The sequence below is a fragment of the Marmota flaviventris genome, chromosome 18 (genome assembly GCF_047511675.1).
Source record: "Marmota flaviventris isolate mMarFla1 chromosome 18, mMarFla1.hap1, whole genome shotgun sequence".
NCBI lineage: Eukaryota > Metazoa > Chordata > Mammalia > Rodentia > Sciuridae > Marmota > Marmota flaviventris.
In genome coordinates, this window is record NC_092515.1 from 15,208,873 (window position 1) to 15,227,843 (window position 18,971).

The window sequence follows — 18,971 nt, forward strand, 5'->3', positions numbered from 1 at the left end:
TATATATGACCTAGAAGAAAAACGAGCATTCTCTGCCAGAAAAACGAGCATCCATTCATCAAAAGCCAGGTGCAGTAACATTCCCAGTGGCACTCCTCTAAGCAGCTCCGAACTAGAAACAACCCAAATATCCATCAACACAAGAATGGAGCAATAAATTATGGTTCATTCAGACAGTAGAACACTACTCAGAATTTGCACTGCTATACAGTCTCGCGACGGCTCTCACAAATAAGACATTAAGCAACAGAAGCCAGATGCATATGCACAAAATATATAGAGACTGACTGTATATTCTATGAAATAAAAACCAGGCAAAATGAACTTAGGCCGAGAGAGGCAGGACGGGGTGGTCTCTATGGGTGACCCAGAGGATGTGGGGCCTTGGGAGGCTGACCATGTTGTTTTTTGCCCTGGGTGTGTTCACTGTCTTATGCCATCAACTGCATGCTCATGATTTGGGCTCTTTCCTCAGCACATGTTACATGAACATCAAACTTGAAAAGCAGCCTGGCAGGGTTTCATAAAGGAGAGTCACGGGATGCAGCGGGCTCTGCTCCCCTTGGAACAACCCTGCCAATCCCCTTCAGCTATCCTTCCCGGCTGCCATCATGTCCATGTTACATGTCCCTCCTCCAGCTCTTGGGAGACCATCTCTGACGCCCTATCTGGCTGCATAAGGATCATGGTTCAGCTGCTACCCGGTGACCCCTCTGCCTTTCCTATGGTTCTTATAGCTTTTTGTGTGTTTCATTCATCACTGATAGGGAAGTGGGGGTTACCTGTTGAAATGTAGGTAAGAGGACCTGCTGGATGAGGTGGGCCAGGAATGGCTGGCCAGGGAGGCCCTACCTGGCTTCTGGCGCTCCATGGTGCTCTCCTGGCTGGTCAGGCCGCCTGAGGAGGAGTCGCCGCTGGACATCCCGTCGTGGCTGAAGTGGGGATCGAAAGACAGCAATGGGTGTGGGGCGGCTGCATATCTGCAGGGGAGGACAGGGACAAGAGCACAGGGTGAAGGACAGAACTTTATTGTCCTGAGTCTTGCTCACAGTGTGTTCTACACCCAGAGGCTCTGCGTGGCCTGAGGCGAGAAGCTGCTGGCCAGGCTGCAGGCTCAGGAAGACATTTGCCTGGAACCCTGTCAGGGAGGCAGTGGTACAGGGAGCACAGGGCATGGCGGGCTCCTGAGGAAGGAGTGTGCAGAGACGTGGGGCAGCGCCCTGTCCTCGAGTTCCTTCTTGGCTGTGAATCGGGTGAAGTATCTGGCTTTGCCAGCACCTGCCACTCAGGCAGCCTCTGTAGGTATGGGAGGCCCTGAGGGTAGGATGGGTTTTACACTTCACTACTGCCCTGTGTCCAGCAAGGCCCAGCACCTTCCAGCCCTGAACCTCAGTCTTTCCAGATGTCAAGGGGCAATCACAGCAGGCTCCTCCTCACAGTACCTAGCCTAGGGCTGACATGAAATGTGTGTCACTCAGCCCACAGGCTAGAACTCTGTATCCTTTTGTGCTGAGGAAGGCACTGCCTGGGGAGATCATGGGCTCAGACTTCAGAAGGAGGCAGATCTAGGATCAAACCCCAGGCCCACCCCTTACTATCACCTGACCCTGATTAGGCAAGTGCTTCTGGATTTGAGCTCTGTTTTTCCACTTGAAAAAACTAAGGCAGTACTGACTGAGTTCCAAGGAGTGTGCAGAGACGTGGGGCAGTGCCCTGTCCTCATGCTCCTTGGCTGTGAATGGGGTGAACTACTTGGCTTTGCCAGCGCCTGCCACTCAGGCAGCCTGAGTCCCAAGTTCTTGGAGTTGATGAAATAATAAAATTGTCCCCTAGACAGAGGTCCTCCTGGGTGCTGGCTCTGGACACCCAAAGGCAAGGCAAGGACTTAAGGGGAGGTGGTGGCGGCAGATGGTTCTCCCTGCGGGCTCAGGGCCACTGGCATTTTCCGTGCCATGGGGTCAATCTTGTGGATCCCTTCCAATGTCTGACCTACCTCTGCTCAGAGCCGTTGTGGTAGAAACTCTCCTCTCTGCCTGAGGTTGGTTCAAGGACAGGTGCAGCACACAACTGTGACTAAGGATATGTGAGGATTTTGAGGTTTTTTTTTGATACTGGGAATTGAACCTGGGGTACTTTACTGCTAAGTTACATCCCCAGCCCTTATTATTTTGAGACTGGGTCTCCTTGAGTTGCTTAGGGCCTCAGTTGAGATCCTCCTGCCTCAACCTCCTGAGTCTCTGGGATTTCAGGTGTGTCACTTGCACCAGGTTGGTTTTGTGAGTTATTAAGACTTCTGCAAAATATTCCTGGCTTTCCACCTGCACACACTGCACAGCTGCACTTTCCAAGCCCTCGAGACTGGTTGGATGTGTCATGTGACTAGTTCTCGCCATCAGGGAAGTGACTAGAGGCTCACGGCTGCTTTCCTGTCCCATTAGCAGTGGAACTGCAGAGTGGGAGAGAAATAAACCTTTAAGCGCACACTCTACCACAGAGCCACACCCTCAGCCTTCGTTAACTTAAGTCATAGAGATCTTCAGGTGTCTGTTACCCAGCATAACCTGATTGTGTTGGAGAGGGTCCCCTGGGGGACTTCTGGGAATACTTTCCTTGCTCCTATGAGAGATGACAAGAAATGATGGCCTTGTTTCCTCCAGATGTTGCTGGGTCCAGACATAGCACCACAAACAGCTGTCACCTTCCCACTGGCAGCCAGAGGAAGGCCAACACCGAGGTGGGAGAGCCGAGCTGAGGGACCGGCGCGCCTCATGCTGTGGTGATGCTGGATGAACCTCTGCGCAGCCTGCCCTGCCTCTGAGCTTCCTCTGCCGTGGAGAACGTGTTCCTACCAGGTATGAGGGGGCTCGGCTTTGTTTTTTTAGCCAGAAGCACCCCCTTAATGTGGACCATGAGCCCTGGGGTGGGGGGTGTCCCTGAACTTCCACTAATAACACTGATGGTGTGATTCCCCCACCTGGCCCTTTGCACCCGTGACTTCAACATGGGAGGATGTGTCCGGGAGGAGAGGTGATAAACTCAAGTCCAACAGGGTAGGTAAGCGACTTCTCCAGGGTCACCTGCCAGCTCAAAGTCAGGGCTTCTCTGCAAAGACCACACTCTAACTGCCAGGCTTAACTCCCCCAGGACAGCAGAGGGCTGCTTCAGAGGGGGCACTGGAATTTCTAGAAATTCCACTGCCCTGCCAAGAAAAAACACATTAACCTCTCTTCCCCCAACTAGATTTTGATGTCTACCACCACCTGAAAGACAGAGTCAAAACACAAACCTAATTCTTCCTGTTCTTCATGAACGTCTAAGGGCCCAGTTTTGGGAATTCAAGGGATTTTACAAAGGCGGCTCTGGCTCTGAGGTGACCTTTTCTTCCCTGGCTGCCTCCACACTTGGCCACAGCCTAGTAAATGTGTCTCCACTGCTGCTGGAGACAGAAGTGTTGACACATTTATCGTTTTCCCAAAAAGTCAATATCGAATTCCGAGTACAAGGGGAAACATTGGCAGAGGCTCTCAGGAGCCAGAGAAGAGGGAAAAGCATGAGCGGTCCAGGCTGGGCTGCTCCCCAGGACCTGCTCTGTGCTGTCTTTCCTGGAGAGAGGAGCCCAGCTGTATTTGGACAGTGAAGTGATTGACCAACAGACTACATTTCCCAGGCTCCCTTGCAGCATTGGCCAATGAGTTAAAAGGGAAAGAGCTGGGGCTGGGGATGTGGCTCAGTGGTCGAGTGCCCCTGAGTTCAATCCCTGGTGCCCTCCTCGCCTCCAAAGTGAAAGAGCTGTATGTGGCTTCCAGCCAGAAAACCCCTCAGAGGTGAGCTCTGGGTGCCTCTGCCTCGTCATGCCCTGAAGGCCACAGCTTGAGCACTGTGGGCTAGGAGGCAGGCATCAGGCCAAGGACAGCGATGCATCAAGGAGGAGCTGGATCCCTGACAACATGGGAGAAAGAAAGAAACCCTCCACTGAATCACTGCTTTCCATGTCATGCAACTAAGCCTAATCCTGATAGACCACCTCAGCTGGACACAATGCCAATTCACTCTCAGCTACTGTCCTCAAGCAAGACAACCTGCACTGTATCAAGTGCCATTCTCTTATAAGACTTTCTATTATCCCCGTCAAACGGATGGACCTATGTTGACCACTCACTGGAACTGAATGTCCCACTTGGGGCCATTGCTATAACTGTCAAACTGGGTGCCCAAAAGTACAAACTGACTGAAATCCGGGCATCTGCCCATCTCCCCATGCACATGCAGCTCTGGGCAAACATCCCTGGAAGAAGAGGAGAGGGAATGGCTGTCTTCCATCTCATCTGAGATATTTTAGAGGAATTACTCTATCTTTTCTTGGAAGATGAAATCACTTTGGAGATGAAGGATTTGGAGTTTTGATGAGGGACTTACTCGCTACAGTTTTGGGCATCTCCAGGCTTCTGCCGGAAGTGCCAACTCTGGGGAGGTTGAGCTGGGGGTGCCCAAGTGAGCCTCAGAGCAAAGTACCAAATAAGTGTGAATGTGAACATGAGCTTCACCAGAGCAGAGGGCTCTGGCCTCCTCTGTCAATCTACCCTCATCAAATTACAGGATGGTTGGGTAAAAGGGTAGACAGATGATGTAGTCATTGTTAGCAGCCACCCCAACAATCATTGCCTTCTTTGTCCCTGTTGATGGAGCAGATTTTGCTCTGGCACCAGTCCTGTGTCATATGACTTGAGTAAATCCTGACAACTTAAAAGGCAATCATTGGGGTCCAAAGCAATCTTCCAGGATGGATAAGTGACTCAATTCCTTCTTCTTCTTCTTCTTCTTCTTCTTCTTCTTCTTCTGTTTTTGGTACTAGGGAATGAACCCAGGGGCACTTAACCATTGAGCCACATCCCCAGCCCTTTCTAAAACTTTTTAAATTTGAGACAGGGTCTCGCTAAGTTGTTGAGGCTGGCTTTGAACTCCTGACCCTCCTGCCTCAGCCTCCCAGAGTCATTGGGATTACAAGTGTGCCACTGTGCCCAGCAGTTTCTTCATTCTTAAAAACAGAAAGTAGTTCTTCCCTCTCCTTTTGCAGGGCACTGGTTTTACTTGGGGCTATGAGTAAAGCCAGATAGTTGAAGACATCCCTGAGTGTGGGAGATGATAATTACCCACCTCATGCCTTCTTTTTCTTTTTAACTATACAAGGGACTGAACCCAGGAGCACTCTACCACTGAGCTACATCCCTCGCCCTTTTGATTTTGAGACAGGGTCTCGCTAAGTCATTGAGACTGGCCTTGAACTTGTGATCCTCCTGTTGCTGGGTTACAGGGGTGTGCCACTGCACCTCCCACTTCATGTCTTCTTGAGTTAGGTTGAGTCACTTGTGGTCAAGTGCCTCCTAAGGAATGTACTATTCTTTATGGAGTTGGCTGAGGAAAATAGAAAAAAAAAAAAAAAAAAAAAAAAGACCCTCTAGGGCACCTGAGGGCTCATCCTGCACACAAGTGGCAAACTTCTGGGAGCAGGGACTGCAGCACCAGGCTCTACTCCAGCTGCCAACATGGGCCCTTCCTCAGTGCTGACAGTAGCAAGCCTTGTGGAGCACTTCCTACGTGCTGCGCAATTTTCTGGGTGCTCTCCACAGTCTAGGAGATAAGCATATGGAGATGCAGACAAACCGACCTGCACACACTCACTCAGCCGGCAAGAGACTGTGTCTGGTTTTGAACCCTTAATGATCATGTCATCCTGTCTCTCAGTAAGACAGGCCACAAGACAGGCTCTGTCTGTCTACCTTTGTGCTCCTAAAAGCTTGAGTTCATCCAGCAACTTGTAGGCCTGCTGGATATAACAGAGGGTCCTCACTGGGGACAAATATCTCTGGCTGGGCTGGCATGTCTGATTGGATCACATGGGCTCAGGATATCATGAGACAACTGTGCAATAGGGAGAGGGAAGAAGCTAAGGCCAAGGCTACTAGAAAAGCTCTGACCTGCTCTTGGGCCTTTTACTGCAGGCTGGTGACTGACTGTGAGAGGTAGTTCTGGGGGTTTAGGGCATGAGGCGTGCTAGAACATTCTGTGTCTGCCAACTAAGCTGTTGACAGACACAGTAATTTAAAAAATTTTTTTTTAAGTTGTAGATGGACACAATATCTTTATTATTTATTTTTATGTGGTGCTGAGGATCAAACCCAGTGTCCCTCACTTGCCAGGCAAGTGTTCTGCCACTGAGCTACAACCCCAGCCCAGAGATAGAAAATTCTGAGATTTAAGTTGCAGAGGGCAGACTCTTGAGCATTAGAAGAGAGGGGTGGGCTGAGAGGAGCTGGATTCTGGAGAAAAAGGGATATTTTCCCACTTGCTAATGCCAGAGAGCCTGAAATGCAAACCCACAGCCCTGTGAGGGTTTCTGTGGACTAGGATTCCAGAGGGAACTGCGCATGTAGCCTTGAGGTGGAGGAGCTGAGTCCGTGGGAAGGCAGGATAGCTCTGAGGTCAGGGTCAGGCCACAGTCACAGACTCTGCTTCCTGGCATAGTGACCATAGCCAAGTTAATTCACCTCACTGAGCCTCAGTTTCCCTCTTTTTAAAATTTTTTAGTTGAAGAAGGACACATATATTTATTTTTACTTACTTATTTATTTATTTATTTTTAATTTAATTTAATTTTTTAAATATTTATTTTTTAGTTGTAGTTGGACACAACACCTTTATTTCACTTAGTTATTTTTATGTGGTGCTGAGGATCGAACTCGGGGCCTCATGCCTACAAGGCAAGCGCTCTACCCCTGGGCTCCAGCTCCAGCCCTGAGTTTCTCCTCTTTAAAACGGGGACAATGAAACAACTAGCTCATGGAGTTGCTCAGAGGACTCCCCGAGATCATGCATACAGATTTGATGGGACAAATTAGAGAACCTAGAAACAGATCCACCCAAATATGCCCAATTAATCATGCTCCTATTATTAATTTTTTGGGATACCAGGGATTGAATTTGGGGTGCTTAACACCAAGTCACATCCTCAGCCTTCCCCCCCTTTTTAATGTTTTATTTTGAGACAAGGTCTCACTAATTGCTGAGGGCTTCTCTAAGTTGCTGAGGCTGGCTTTGAACTTGAACCTCCTGCCTCAGCCTCTGAGCCACTGTGATTACCAGTGTGTGTCACCACGCCCACCTAATTTTTGTTTTGAGGAGCAAAAGCAATGCCGTAGAAGAGGGACAGCCTTTCCAATAAATGGTGCTGGAGAAAATAAAAAAAGGAACTTCAAGTTCAACCTCTTGTCTAGATAGACAAAAGCTGAGCGAAAAAGGATTAAGGACTTAAATGTCAAACCTAAAACTTCTAGGGAATAAAAGCGGCGGGGGAGGGAGGGATCTTCAGGATCCAGGACTAGACAGGGTTCTCAAACAACACCAAAAACATGATTAAAAAAAAAATGATAATTTGGACTGCATCAAAAATTTTAGTTTTGTTCTGCAAAGGACCCCATAAAGAAGGTAAAAAGGAAACTTAAGAATGGGAGAAAATACTTGAAAAATCATGTGTCTGACAAAGGACTTCTAGAACATATAAAAGTCTCTCAAACACTGCAAAGCATGGACTCCAATTAGAAAATGGCAAAAGACATACACAGACATTTCACTGAGGATAATATGCAGTTGGCAAATCAGCACATGAAAAGCTGCTCAACACCGTAAGCCATCAGAGAAATGCAAATTGAAACCACAAGGAGATATCACTACATGCCCATCAGAATAGCTAAAATGAAAAATAGTGACAACACCAAATGGTAGCGAGAATGCAGAGAAACTGGATCTTTCATCCACTGCTGGTGGGAATGTAAAATGGACTTACCAGATGGCAAGCAATTGTACTCCTGGGCACTTATCCCAGAGAAATGAAAATTTATTTTTGCATAGAAACTTATATGCCTGAACGTACATGTTCACAGCATGAATATCCATAATAGCCCACACCCAGAGACCACTCGAATGTCTTCCAGTGGGCGAGTAGCTCAACTGTGGTACATCCATACTGTGGGACACAACTTGGCACAACAAGGAATCCATTAGGAGACAATTATTTCCAAGTGAAGAGTTGAAAAAAATACTACAGAGGGGAACACCAAGACTTTGGATGGAAACGCTCCTAATGGTCCTCCGTAACTCTGCCACTTACATCATTGGCTTCATGCCAACTGCCATGTCTAGGCTGAGACCTTGCTGTGGCCCAGGGGTCCTTGCAGGACACATCTTATATGGACCAGATTCTTCCTGGTTCCTCCTGCATTTCATGCCATCCTTCTGACTCTGTTTGTGGCCTTGTTCCTCTAGAATTACCTTGTTCCTCCTCTCTGTGGCCAACTCCTACTAATCTCCCCAAGTTCTGTTCAAATGCCCCCTCCTCCAGGCAGCCCACTTGGACCTCAGGCCCTGGGCTGTGCTTCCTCCTTCTTTGTGGAAATGCTCTGTAAGACCTTCTCTCCACCACGATCAGCAGGAAGCCCACTGGACCTGGAACCAAGCAGCTTGAACATTTCTCCTGGCACCAGATACACAGAAGGCTCTTGGGCCCATGCTGAATGACAGCTGAATGGTGGCCACTGGAAGGTGAAACAGTGGGTATATTGCTCCAATTTTGCAACAGAGGCTCAGAATCTAATGATGGCATAGCATGGCAGCTCCGGAGTACCCAGTTCCTGGGCGAGCACCATCGGTACAATGTGCTCTACTGTGGACCTTCTAGCTCAGAGAGGCCGACACTCGGGGTGAGGCCCAGTCATCTGTACTTAACTAGTCCTTATGGAGGTGACTGAAGACTGAGAACCTCTGGCTGGTGGACTGGTCCTGGACCAAAAGCAGATGGTTTTGTTTAAACAAACCCGCCCACACTGTCCTTTCATCAACTATGTACCACAGACAGTCACATGTCAGTCCCTGTGCTCTGTGGTGAGAACATGAGGAGAGACTGGCACACTCCTAGATGCTGAGTGCGCTGCCGCCCCCATGTGTGTGCATACACATACGCGTGCATACACGTACTCTTAACTTGCTCAAGGCCACGTTCAGTAAGCTCCCTGGGAGCAGGAGCGGAGGAACCCAGGGCAGTACCTCCTCCATGCTGGGGAGGCTCGAGGAAGCTTTCCAGGGCGCAGTGGAGCTCAAGCTGGAAGCAGGCTGGGTGGGAGGGAAATGTGAAGGACTTCCACGCTGAGGACAGGACACAAGCGAGCGCTCTGAAGAGCAGACAGCCCACCTAGGACCTAGGAACCTGGAAGTGGCTGGTGGGGCTGGCGGGTGGCACTGCACTTGACTTGCAAGGTGCCAGAGGCCTTGGTTGATCACAATGAGGGGCCTGTGGCTGTGTCAGGAAGTTGTGGGAGGGTCTGGACAGATACAGAAAGCGCTCTCAGGTACTGAGTGCAGGATGGACCAGAGGAACGGACACAAAGGCTGGGGGCCCATAGAGGCGGCTAGGCCAGGGCAGCAGGGAGAGGAGGAGAGTGCAGGGACGGAGACTCTGCAGGCCCAGCAGGTGGACCACAGCAAGGGGCGGAGGAGGGGGGGCATCCAGGAGGAGGCCCACAGTCCTGGCCTGAGGAAAGGCAATTGGTGGGGTTGCCCCTGACACACAGCCCTGGGGAGGATAAGCCTAGGGCACTGGAGGTGACGGTGGTTGGGAACAAGTTCAGTTGGAGCTGGATCCTTCAGGGCCTTGAATGAAAGTTGAAGGGTTTGATTGGTAGACTGGACGCAGGGACAGTACTGGGGAGCCATGGAGGGTTTGGGAAGATCTCTCAGGCTCCCAGGTTGAGAATGGTTCCAAGGGAGGGGACTAGATAATGCGGACAGTCTTAGGGGTGGGGGCTAAGTAGTTAGGTGGAAGGTGACAGGGGATGGTCTTGCTCAAGCAATACATGTGTCCAAAAAATGGCACCCCAAATCCTGCTGCGAAGAAAGCCAATGGAGAACCCCACCCAACAGAGCCATGCCCAACCGTAATTTTTAATGTGGACAAAGACAACCCCCTGATGGGACCTCTGAAGACCTCCAGGAATCCAGAAACTCCATAAAACGGCAAATAAAAGTGTAGAGAGTACATTTCCTAGAGAAGAAGGCTCCCCAGCTTTCAACAGATTCCTTAATTTGAGAAGCATGAAGAGACTCTGACCTTTCTGGGGATGGCTTGTATCTTGCGTAGGTGGCTGAGCCGGGGGTGGAGAAACTCCCAGAAGGCTGTCGGTAGGGAGGGACTCTGTCGGCCCCTGCTGGTGATGCTGTGTAAGGGGTTTCTGGGAAGCTGACAGGCCTGGAATGAGAGGGGAGAGATGGAGAAGGCAGGGGTAATGGGGAGGGTACCCCTCAAGAGGCAGACAGACAAGCCTCCCCCTCAGGCACATCTGCACCCCAGCTGCAATCCGCTCTCAAATGGTGAGGTGGATGCTGAATAAAGGGCAGTGGGAAGCCCTGACCCTTGGGCCCCCCTCTTACTGGTTCTATGGTCCCCACCCTCAGCTTCTGCAGTTGAGGCTGCTGAGGATAGTTCTTGACCCTTTCCTGGGACAAGCTATATTCCTTCTTTTTTTTTTTTTGTCTTCTTTTTTTGGTAGTGAGGACTGAACCCAGCGTGCTTTTCGAATGAACTACATTTCTAGCCCTTTTAGGTACTGGGGAATGAACTCAGGGGCATTCAGCCACTGAGGCACAAACCCCGACCCTTTTTAAAATTTTTATGTAGAGACAGGGTCTCGCTAGTTGCTGAGGCTGGCTTTGAGCTCCTGATCCTCCTGCCTCAGCTACCCGAGCTGTGAGGATTATAGGCGGGCATTGCCACGCCTGGCTAGGCTCTTTTATTTTTTGAGATAGGGTGTTGCCAATTTGCTGAGGGTCTTGCTAAATTCCTTAGGCTGGTCTTGAACTTGAGACCCTCCTCCCTCAGCCTCCTGAGGTGCTGTGCTTACAGGCATGCACCATAGTGGCTAGCTAAATATTTCTTTCTTTTTATGGTGCTGGGGATGGAACACAGGGCCTCACACTCAACCACTGAGCAACATCTCCAGCCTTTTTTATATTTTAATATATGATATATTCAAAAGAGTAAGCCAAACGTCATCATCAAACAAACTCCCTGAAGCTCCCACCCAACTCAAGGACTAGAGGGAGGCAGTAGCACCCACCTGTGGCTCCTCCCCTTTCTACTCCCCTGCGTCACCCAAAAAGCATTGTCCTGCATTTTGAATTTTGGGCCCCTTCACTTAAAAGAAAACAGTTTTAGTATGAGACTGAAGGGTAAGAAAGAAGGTAGAGAGACTGAGGGGAAAATGAAACAGAGAACGCGGAAAGAAGAGCGAGAAGGGGAAGTTCAGGTCTGGCAGGTGAAGACGGGACTGAAGGGGTGGCCTTCAGGGATCCTTACCTCTTGCTGTGCAGTGGTTGGGATTCTCGGAAAGGTACCATAGACGTCTGTTTCGGGAGCCGGCTCAGGGACTGGGCGTGGCCGGGGGTGGCCGGGGCTGTCCACTTGGAGGCTGGTAGAGAGTTGTGGGACGCAGGGCCACTCCACTGCCAGGGAGCGTTGCTGCGGTAGGGGGGCCGGCCCCCAGGGGTGCTGCTTTCGGGTTCAGTCTTGGGCTCCGAGGTGTTCATGTCATAGGTCTCTGGCCAGCCCCTGGGAAGAACAGCTCCATTACTCAGGCCCGGCCCACCAGCACGCCCGTGCCTGCTGCCTGGGAGGGACCAGCTGCCTCGCTTACACGGGACCAGGTTGTCCTGGTTAAATCTGAACCATGGTGGCTTATTTTGAAGGCCAAGCAGTGGCCTTCAAGTTAGGGTCTGAAACTTACCAGCTCAGAGTCCTAGGACAGGGGCTCCAGCGCCTGCCACCTGTCTACCTCATCCCCTGTCCCCTCCTCCTCCCTCTCTCAGTTTCCCTGCCTCTCCCTTCTCTCTGGCCCAGGCCTCCAGTCAGCCAGTGCCCTCTGCATGCCGGCTTGGCCCCCCCTTAGCAGTACTCGGGGCCGGAAAGGCGGATGCCCTCGGAATCAAAGGACAGTCTCTGCCTTGTTCCAAAGAATCTCAAAGGCTGCTGGAGGAGAAGCAGGTGACCTACTTTGCAGGGTGGTTTAAAAAAAAAAAAAAAAGCTACAAAACCCAGAACCTTGAAATAGATGCAGAGCGGCCTGTGAATCCCCCCAGACCAGGGCTGGCACGCGCAGCAGTGATCCTGGCTCGAGGCGGGGAGACGGAGGGCTGGTGGCATCCTGCACCATGCTGCAGCACAGCATAGGAGGGGCCACGCGCCCGAGGGCCGCGCTCAGGAAATCCACCTCTTGGCAACTGTGAGAGCTGAGCTGGGGAGCGCTTGGCCTAGAAGCCCTCGTGCCCCTATTGGCCCATCCTCTGAGGCTTCTCTGGAGCTCAGGGAATCTTCACAGTCACTCAGCAAAAGATCTGGCAGCCCCTGTGACTCAGGCTGTGACCCTGGACATGGCTGCTAAGGAATCGTTTAAAGGTGACCTAAGGATATGCTCTAGCCACTGGGCCCAACAGGCTGAGGCCCTTGGTGTCACTGTGGTCAGAGTTGACAGAGCAGTTCCTCCAGGTTGTCTCTGTGGACCGGTAGGTGTCAGTGCCTTACCAGGCAGGGAACAATGACAACGCACATGTCTGGCAGGGCCTGTAGACAGGCCAGGCCCACAGAGGTGAAGGAAGGTGCCATCCTCCCCAGGCGGTGTTCACCTGCTGCTCCTGCCTGCCCGGCTTTTACACCCGCTTCTCCTGGTAACAGCTGTGTGCTCCAGGTGGGGTGCACCCCACTTCCTGGCTCCAGGTATGAGCATGTGACCCAGGCCTGGCCAATCAGAAACGTCTCTCTCCCTGAACACAATGATTAGCACAGGATTGTCATGTGCCCTAAACAGCGCCAGTCAGAGCAATGAGATCACCGTGGAGCTATTCCTGGAGTGACTGGGGGGCGGGAATCTACTTCTGTTGGGGCTGCTGAGCTGGGGGACAGCACAGTTCTAGTGTAGAGCTGTGTCCCCACGAGGCAGAAGTCTGCCTGAGAATAAAAACGACACACAAAAGGAGAAGGGTGATAGAGGGAGATTCCTGAGAAGGGCAACAGAGGCCCTGGACACAGCCATGCCTCATCCTGGATACCTCCTAATCTCATCAGGTGCACGAACTGGCAAAGACTCCTTTTTGCTTCACTGGGGCTGGTTCTAATGTTGGTGCACAGAGTCCTGATTGGTGGGTCACATTTCAATTAAATAAATCAAGGCACAGAGAAGTTCAGTAACCTGTCCAGGTCACACAGTCAGCAAGAGGTAGAAATTGGATTTAATATATTAAATTGACTCCAAAGCCCCTTTCACCATCATGCACACTGGCCCACTACAGAGTGGTTTGGGGGCCAGTGGGTAGATTTCTCGGGTCTCTGGTTTTTCCTCCCATATTGACAACTTCATCTTTGGTCAAGAGCCTCTGGTGGGGCTGGGGCTGGGGCTCAGTGGCAGAGCTCTTGCCTCACACTTGTGAGGTCCTGGGTTCAATCCTCAGCACCACATAAAAATGAATAAATGGAATAAAGATATTGCATCCATCTACAACTAAAAAATATTTTAAAAATATTTTTAAAAAGAGCCTCTGGTAATGACCTTCAAGAGGAAAATATCATTCACTCAGTTTGAAAGAAGCACACAGTGGTGGAGAGCAAGGCTCATGGGCCACAACGCCTGGTTACCCCCTGAGTGGCTCTGGAAGAGGCAGTTCCTTCTCTGAGCCTTAGTTTCCTAATCTGTGATTTTATGAGCATTAGCACAGGGTCGGGCACATGCCAAGTGTGTAATAAACAAGAGCTGAGGCCAGCACCTTCTCCAGATTATTCTGTGCCCTGTCAATCTGTTCTTTCTATAAACTCAAAGGCTGAAGTCTCCCATTTCTTCTCCAAAGCCCAGCCATACCCACCACAAGCTTTGGAGAGCACTCCTCTCTAGCTTTCCCCAGTAATCTGAAAACTCAGCATCTATATCACTTTTAGTGTTCAGTTAAGAATACAGATTCCTGGGCTCCATCTCAGATTGCCTGGGTGAGAATCTCCCTCGAGGCAGGGCCCAAGATCCTGCATGTTACTGAGCTGTGTAGTAAAGATGCTGAGACCCACTTCACCAGTGTAGCTTCTGAACTGTTTTTAAGAGATTAAGATGGTATAAAAGGGCATCCCTGTCCTGTAGTTTCACTAACTGAGGCACCACTGATTCCAGTTCCTTAAGTATTCTTTCAGAAATATCCTATTCAGACAAGAAGTAAAAAGAAAGGGATACTATACTTTTGTGAGTGTGTGTGTTGGGGGGGAGTTACTGGGGACTGAACTCATGAGTGCTTTTTCACTAGCTACAACCCCAGCTCTATTTATTTATTTATTTATGTGGTGCTGAGGATTGAACCCTGTGCCTCTCATGTGCAAGGCAAGTGCTCTACCACTGAGCCACACCTTCAGCCCTATGTGGCTCAGGAATCTGCCCACTCTCCCAAGCTGTGTGGCCCAGAAACAGGGGCTCACTCACAAACTCCCAGCCTTGGGCTGGGGATGAAACTTGGTGGCAGAGCAGTTGCTTAGCATGCACAAGGTACCTCATCTAAGGAGCACGGGGTCTCATGGCATGCCATGCCGTCTGGCTGGTGGCAGTAAGTACACTTCTGCCCATCCTGCATGTGCTTACTATGACATTTGAGCCAGAAGCCAGGATTGCAGGAGGCTGGAAGGTTGGGGAGCTGAGGTCACCAGCTTTGCAAATGAGGTCAGCTGGCTTCCTCTGTGTTTGAAGAACAACAAAAACTGCCCAGGCCCAAATCACACCAGCCCTGCAAACGGGAGATCCCATCCCCCTGCTGGCTACCTCTGAAGGCATCAGGGGGCAGATCGAGTCTGGCTGCATGCTCCCTGTCTCCCAAAGCCAGAGATGCTTCCACTTCTGTCTGTCCCTACATGTCCCACAGCCTCTCTCATGTTCCTTAAATTTTGGAGAGTCAGTTACAGGTGAGCTGACAACAGTGTGCACAGAAGTGAGTGTGTGTGCAGAGTGAGGAAAGGGGTCTTGTCCTTGCCCGAGGAGCATGAAAGACTGCCAAGGAACTTGCCTATAGGGTGACCTCATCTAGACTTGGTCACCTACAGGATGGGTGGGATAGGAGAGCTGACATTGGGTGAGATGGCACATATCAGTAACCCCAGTGGCTCAGGAGCCTGAAGCAGGAGGACTGCAAGTTTAAGACCAGCCTCAGCAACTTAGTGAGAACTTTTCAAAATAAAAAGTAAAAAGGGGGCTGGGGCTGTAGCTCAGTGGTAAAGCGCTTGCCTCACATGTGTGAGGCACTGGGTTTGATCCTCAGCACCACATAAAAATAAATAAAGATACTGTGTGTCCATCTACAACTAAAAATATATTTAAAAATAAAGTAAAAAGGGTTGGGGATAGAGCTCAGTGGCAAAGATCTCCGGGTTCAATCCCTAGTACCAAGCAAACAAAAATGAGAGGTGAGCCTTGGCTTTGTGCAGAGATGGAAAAGGCATGGTAAGAGGGCCGGGGCGGGGTATGCCTGGGGCGTGATGGGAACCTGAGGCTGAGGGACCCAGGGTATGGGCAGAGGCGGCTGTGCCCTTGGTGTCAGGGCTGAGGGCCTGCCCTGTTTCCCAGCACATGTTCATAGGTGGACTTGGAGGTTGAGAACTTGACTTTCATGCCCGAGCTCTAGATGGCTTTTAGAGTCCAGAGAGTACTGGCGAACTAGGATGCGAGTTTTAATTCACTACTTATTAGCTGTGTACTCTGCAAAAGTGACTTGGCCAACTCTGGGCCTTGATTTCCTCTGTAAAGTGGGAATCCCATCAGTCCTGGTGGGAGCCCACCGAGGTTAAGTGTGAACACAGCACTCAGTGTCACCTCACCCCATGCTCCCCTTTTGGCTCAGTCTGCTCGGCCATGCAGGCCCTCCAATGGTCTGTCAATAGGCTGAGAACCTTGGTTCTCCCCCTGGGCTGCCCCTCTGTCAGCTCCTGTGCCCTTCTTCCTCAGGGCCAGAATCTCACAGCCAGTGTCTCCACAGTGCTCCTAGGGACTGAGTGCTGTCCTAGGAGCTTCATGAGTCTTCCGGCCTTTCAACCACCTTGGTGGGAAGGATCTACTATGTTCCCAGTTTTATGAATGAACAAGGTGGTACAAGGAGGTGAAGCCATTTGCCCAGGGGTCACAGGTAATAAGAGGAAGAGGGCTGGGGATGCGGCTCAGTAGTACAGCGTTTGTACAGCATGTCTGCGAGGCCCTGGGTTCCATCCCTAGCTCTGCAAAAAATAAATACAAAAATAATAAAAAGGGAAGAGCTGGGATTCAAACCAAGCATTCTCATTGCAGAGCCCACCTTTTCTTTTGCTATTTGAAATTATCTTATTTATTTGTTGTTGGTCTATTCTGACTCACTCATTAGCTCCACAAGGACCAATGCTTCGACTGTCTTCGGTGGCCACTGTGTTCCCAGAGCTCAGAACACAGTGCCATTCATTTTCTCTCTCTTGTTGGTCATCTCTGGAGGTTGCTAGGGTACCAATTCATCATTCTGAAAACTGCATTTATCTTGCCTTCCCTGTACAAATTACACTAACCAAATGCTTCCTGATGGAAAGTTCTTTTTAGGAGAATGCCAGCTGATCAATGAGGAAGGATGACAGAATTGAGACACTGCTCCTCTGTGACCTGTAATGAAGTAATGGATCTAGGCAATGACCACAAAGGGCTGCTGTGCCATGAGGTGGAGGGCTGAGGGATGAAGGAACCCACAGGTCACTCTCTGAAGGATAAAGACTTGCAATGCCTTTTGGTGGAGACACACTGAGGAAGCATGGCGGCTGAGAGGCTTTCAACCCAAACCTGATTGTGCCCCTGTCTGGAACTCTAGTTTGCAGAAAATACCTGTGCTAAAGGGACAAGTTAAAGGGCACCACAGAGAGGCAACCAGCTAAATCCTAGAAGTGGGAAACTATGAGGACAAATGACCTTGTTTCTTCCCAACACAAACTTTGAAGAAAAATAAATAAATAAATAAACAGAAAAGGGACGCTTACAGAAAAGAACCTTAAGAGAGACATCAACCAAGTGCAACAGGAAGATCCTGATCAATAAAACAACTTAAAAAAACATATCTGGGCTGAGGCTGTGGCTCAGTGGCAGAGCGCTTGCCTAGCATGTGTGAGGCACTGGGTTCGATTCTCAGCACCACATATAAATACATGAATAAAAGAAAGGGTCCATCAACATATAAAAATATTTATATAAAACTATATATTTATGACAATAGGGAAAATTAACAAATATTGGATAGCTGATATTAAGCAATTACTCTTTAACTTCTTAGTAATTAAAAAGATCCTTAATGTGCAAAAATACATTCCAAGGTTTGGACTGTTTTAGATAATATAAGGTGGGGGTGGGGCAGGGGAAAGGATGTAAAGATTATAAAAACAATCAAAAAACTGACCATACATTAATGAGTGTTCAAACTGGGGGCTTAGTACAGTCATCCCTGAGTCTCTGTTGGAGACTGGTTCCAGGATCTCTCTGGGATACCAAAATCTGAGCATCCTCAAGTTCTTCATGTAAAATGGCATAGTATTTGCATCTAATCTATCTATACACACACACACACACACACACACAAAATGTGTGTGCATGTATGTGCGAGTGTGCGCACATGTGCACGTTAGGGATTAAACCTAGGGCTTTGGGCATGCTGAATTAATTACATCTCCAGCCCTGACTTCTGTACTTTAAATCATCTTTAGATTACTTATAATACCTAATACAAGGCAAATGCTATATAAATAGTTGTTATACTATATTGCTTATGGAAAAATGATAAGAAAAAATAGTCTCTGTATGTTTAGTACAGATGCAACTCCCTCTTCTCCCTGACAAAATTTTGATCTGCATTTTGTTGAATCTACCAACATGGAACTAGCGGATGCAGGGCCTGCAGATGCAGAGGGCCCACTGTACACCTTTACTACATTTTAAAAATGAGGGTTAGGGCCGAGCGCAGTGGCGCACACCTGTAATCCCAGTGGTCGGCAGGCTGAGGCAGGAGGATCACGAGTTCAATCAAAGCCAGCCTTGGGGCTGGGGATGTGGCTCAAGCGGTAGCGCGCTCGCCTGGCATGTGTGCGGCCCGGGTTCGATCCTCAGCACCACATACAAACAAAGATGTTGTGTCTGCCGAAAACTAAAAAATAAATATTAAAAAAATTCTCAAAAAAAAAAAAAGCCAGCTTCAGCAATGGCGAGGTGCTAGGAAACTCAGTGAAACCCTGTCTGTAAATAAAATATGAAACAGGGCTGGGGATGTGGCTCCGTTGTTGAGTGCCCCTGAGTTCAATCCCAGTACCAAAAAAGAAAAAAAAAAAAAAAAAAGAAAAAGAGGGCTGGGGATTTAGCTTAGTGCTCGAGTGCTTGCCTAGCATGTGCAAAGCCTTGGTTCAATCCAGTAGGTGCACGCCCATAATCCCAGTGACTCAGGAGGCCGAGGCAAGTTTGAGGCCAGTCTGGGCAAATTAGCAAGACCCTGAGCAACTTAGCAAGACCCTGTCTCAAAATACAAAATTAAGGCCTGGGATATGGCTCAGCGTTAAAGCATCGCTGGTTTAATTCCAGCTCTGCAAAACAGAACAAATCAAAGAAACAAACCCTCCTCTGACTTCCCACTGAACAGAAAATAAAACTTAAGGGGGTCCAGAGGCCCATGAACCCCACACAATCTGCCCCGCCACCTGTCCTTTTCTCCCAGCTCTCGCCCTGGCTCACTCTGCTCCAGCCACTTGCTCCTCCCCGTGTTCCAGGTAGGTGCCACACCATGCATACGTCACGGAGTCTGCCCTGGTTAGTACTCAGGAAACCATTCGATGGCTGCCTAGGCCATGGAGCCTATCTCAGCCTGCT

At 49.7% G+C, this 18,971-nt stretch overlaps 1 protein-coding gene across 3 annotated transcripts in view; it reads right to left on the reverse strand.

Annotated features, from left to right (window-relative positions):
• Nucleotides 1–18,971, reverse strand: part of Sipa1l3 (signal induced proliferation associated 1 like 3) — a 235,067-nt gene that overhangs the window by 42,307 nt on the left and 173,789 nt on the right. For all 3 annotated transcript variants that reach the window (XM_071604089.1, XM_071604088.1, XM_071604087.1), the window contains exons 11-13: nt 11,402–11,653; nt 10,157–10,294; nt 853–980 (exon numbers count right to left, since the gene is read on the reverse strand). In XM_071604089.1, coding sequence (XP_071460190.1) covers nt 853–980; nt 10,157–10,294; nt 11,402–11,653 — 518 coding nt within the window. The remainder of the gene's footprint in view (nt 1–852; nt 981–10,156; nt 10,295–11,401; nt 11,654–18,971) is intronic.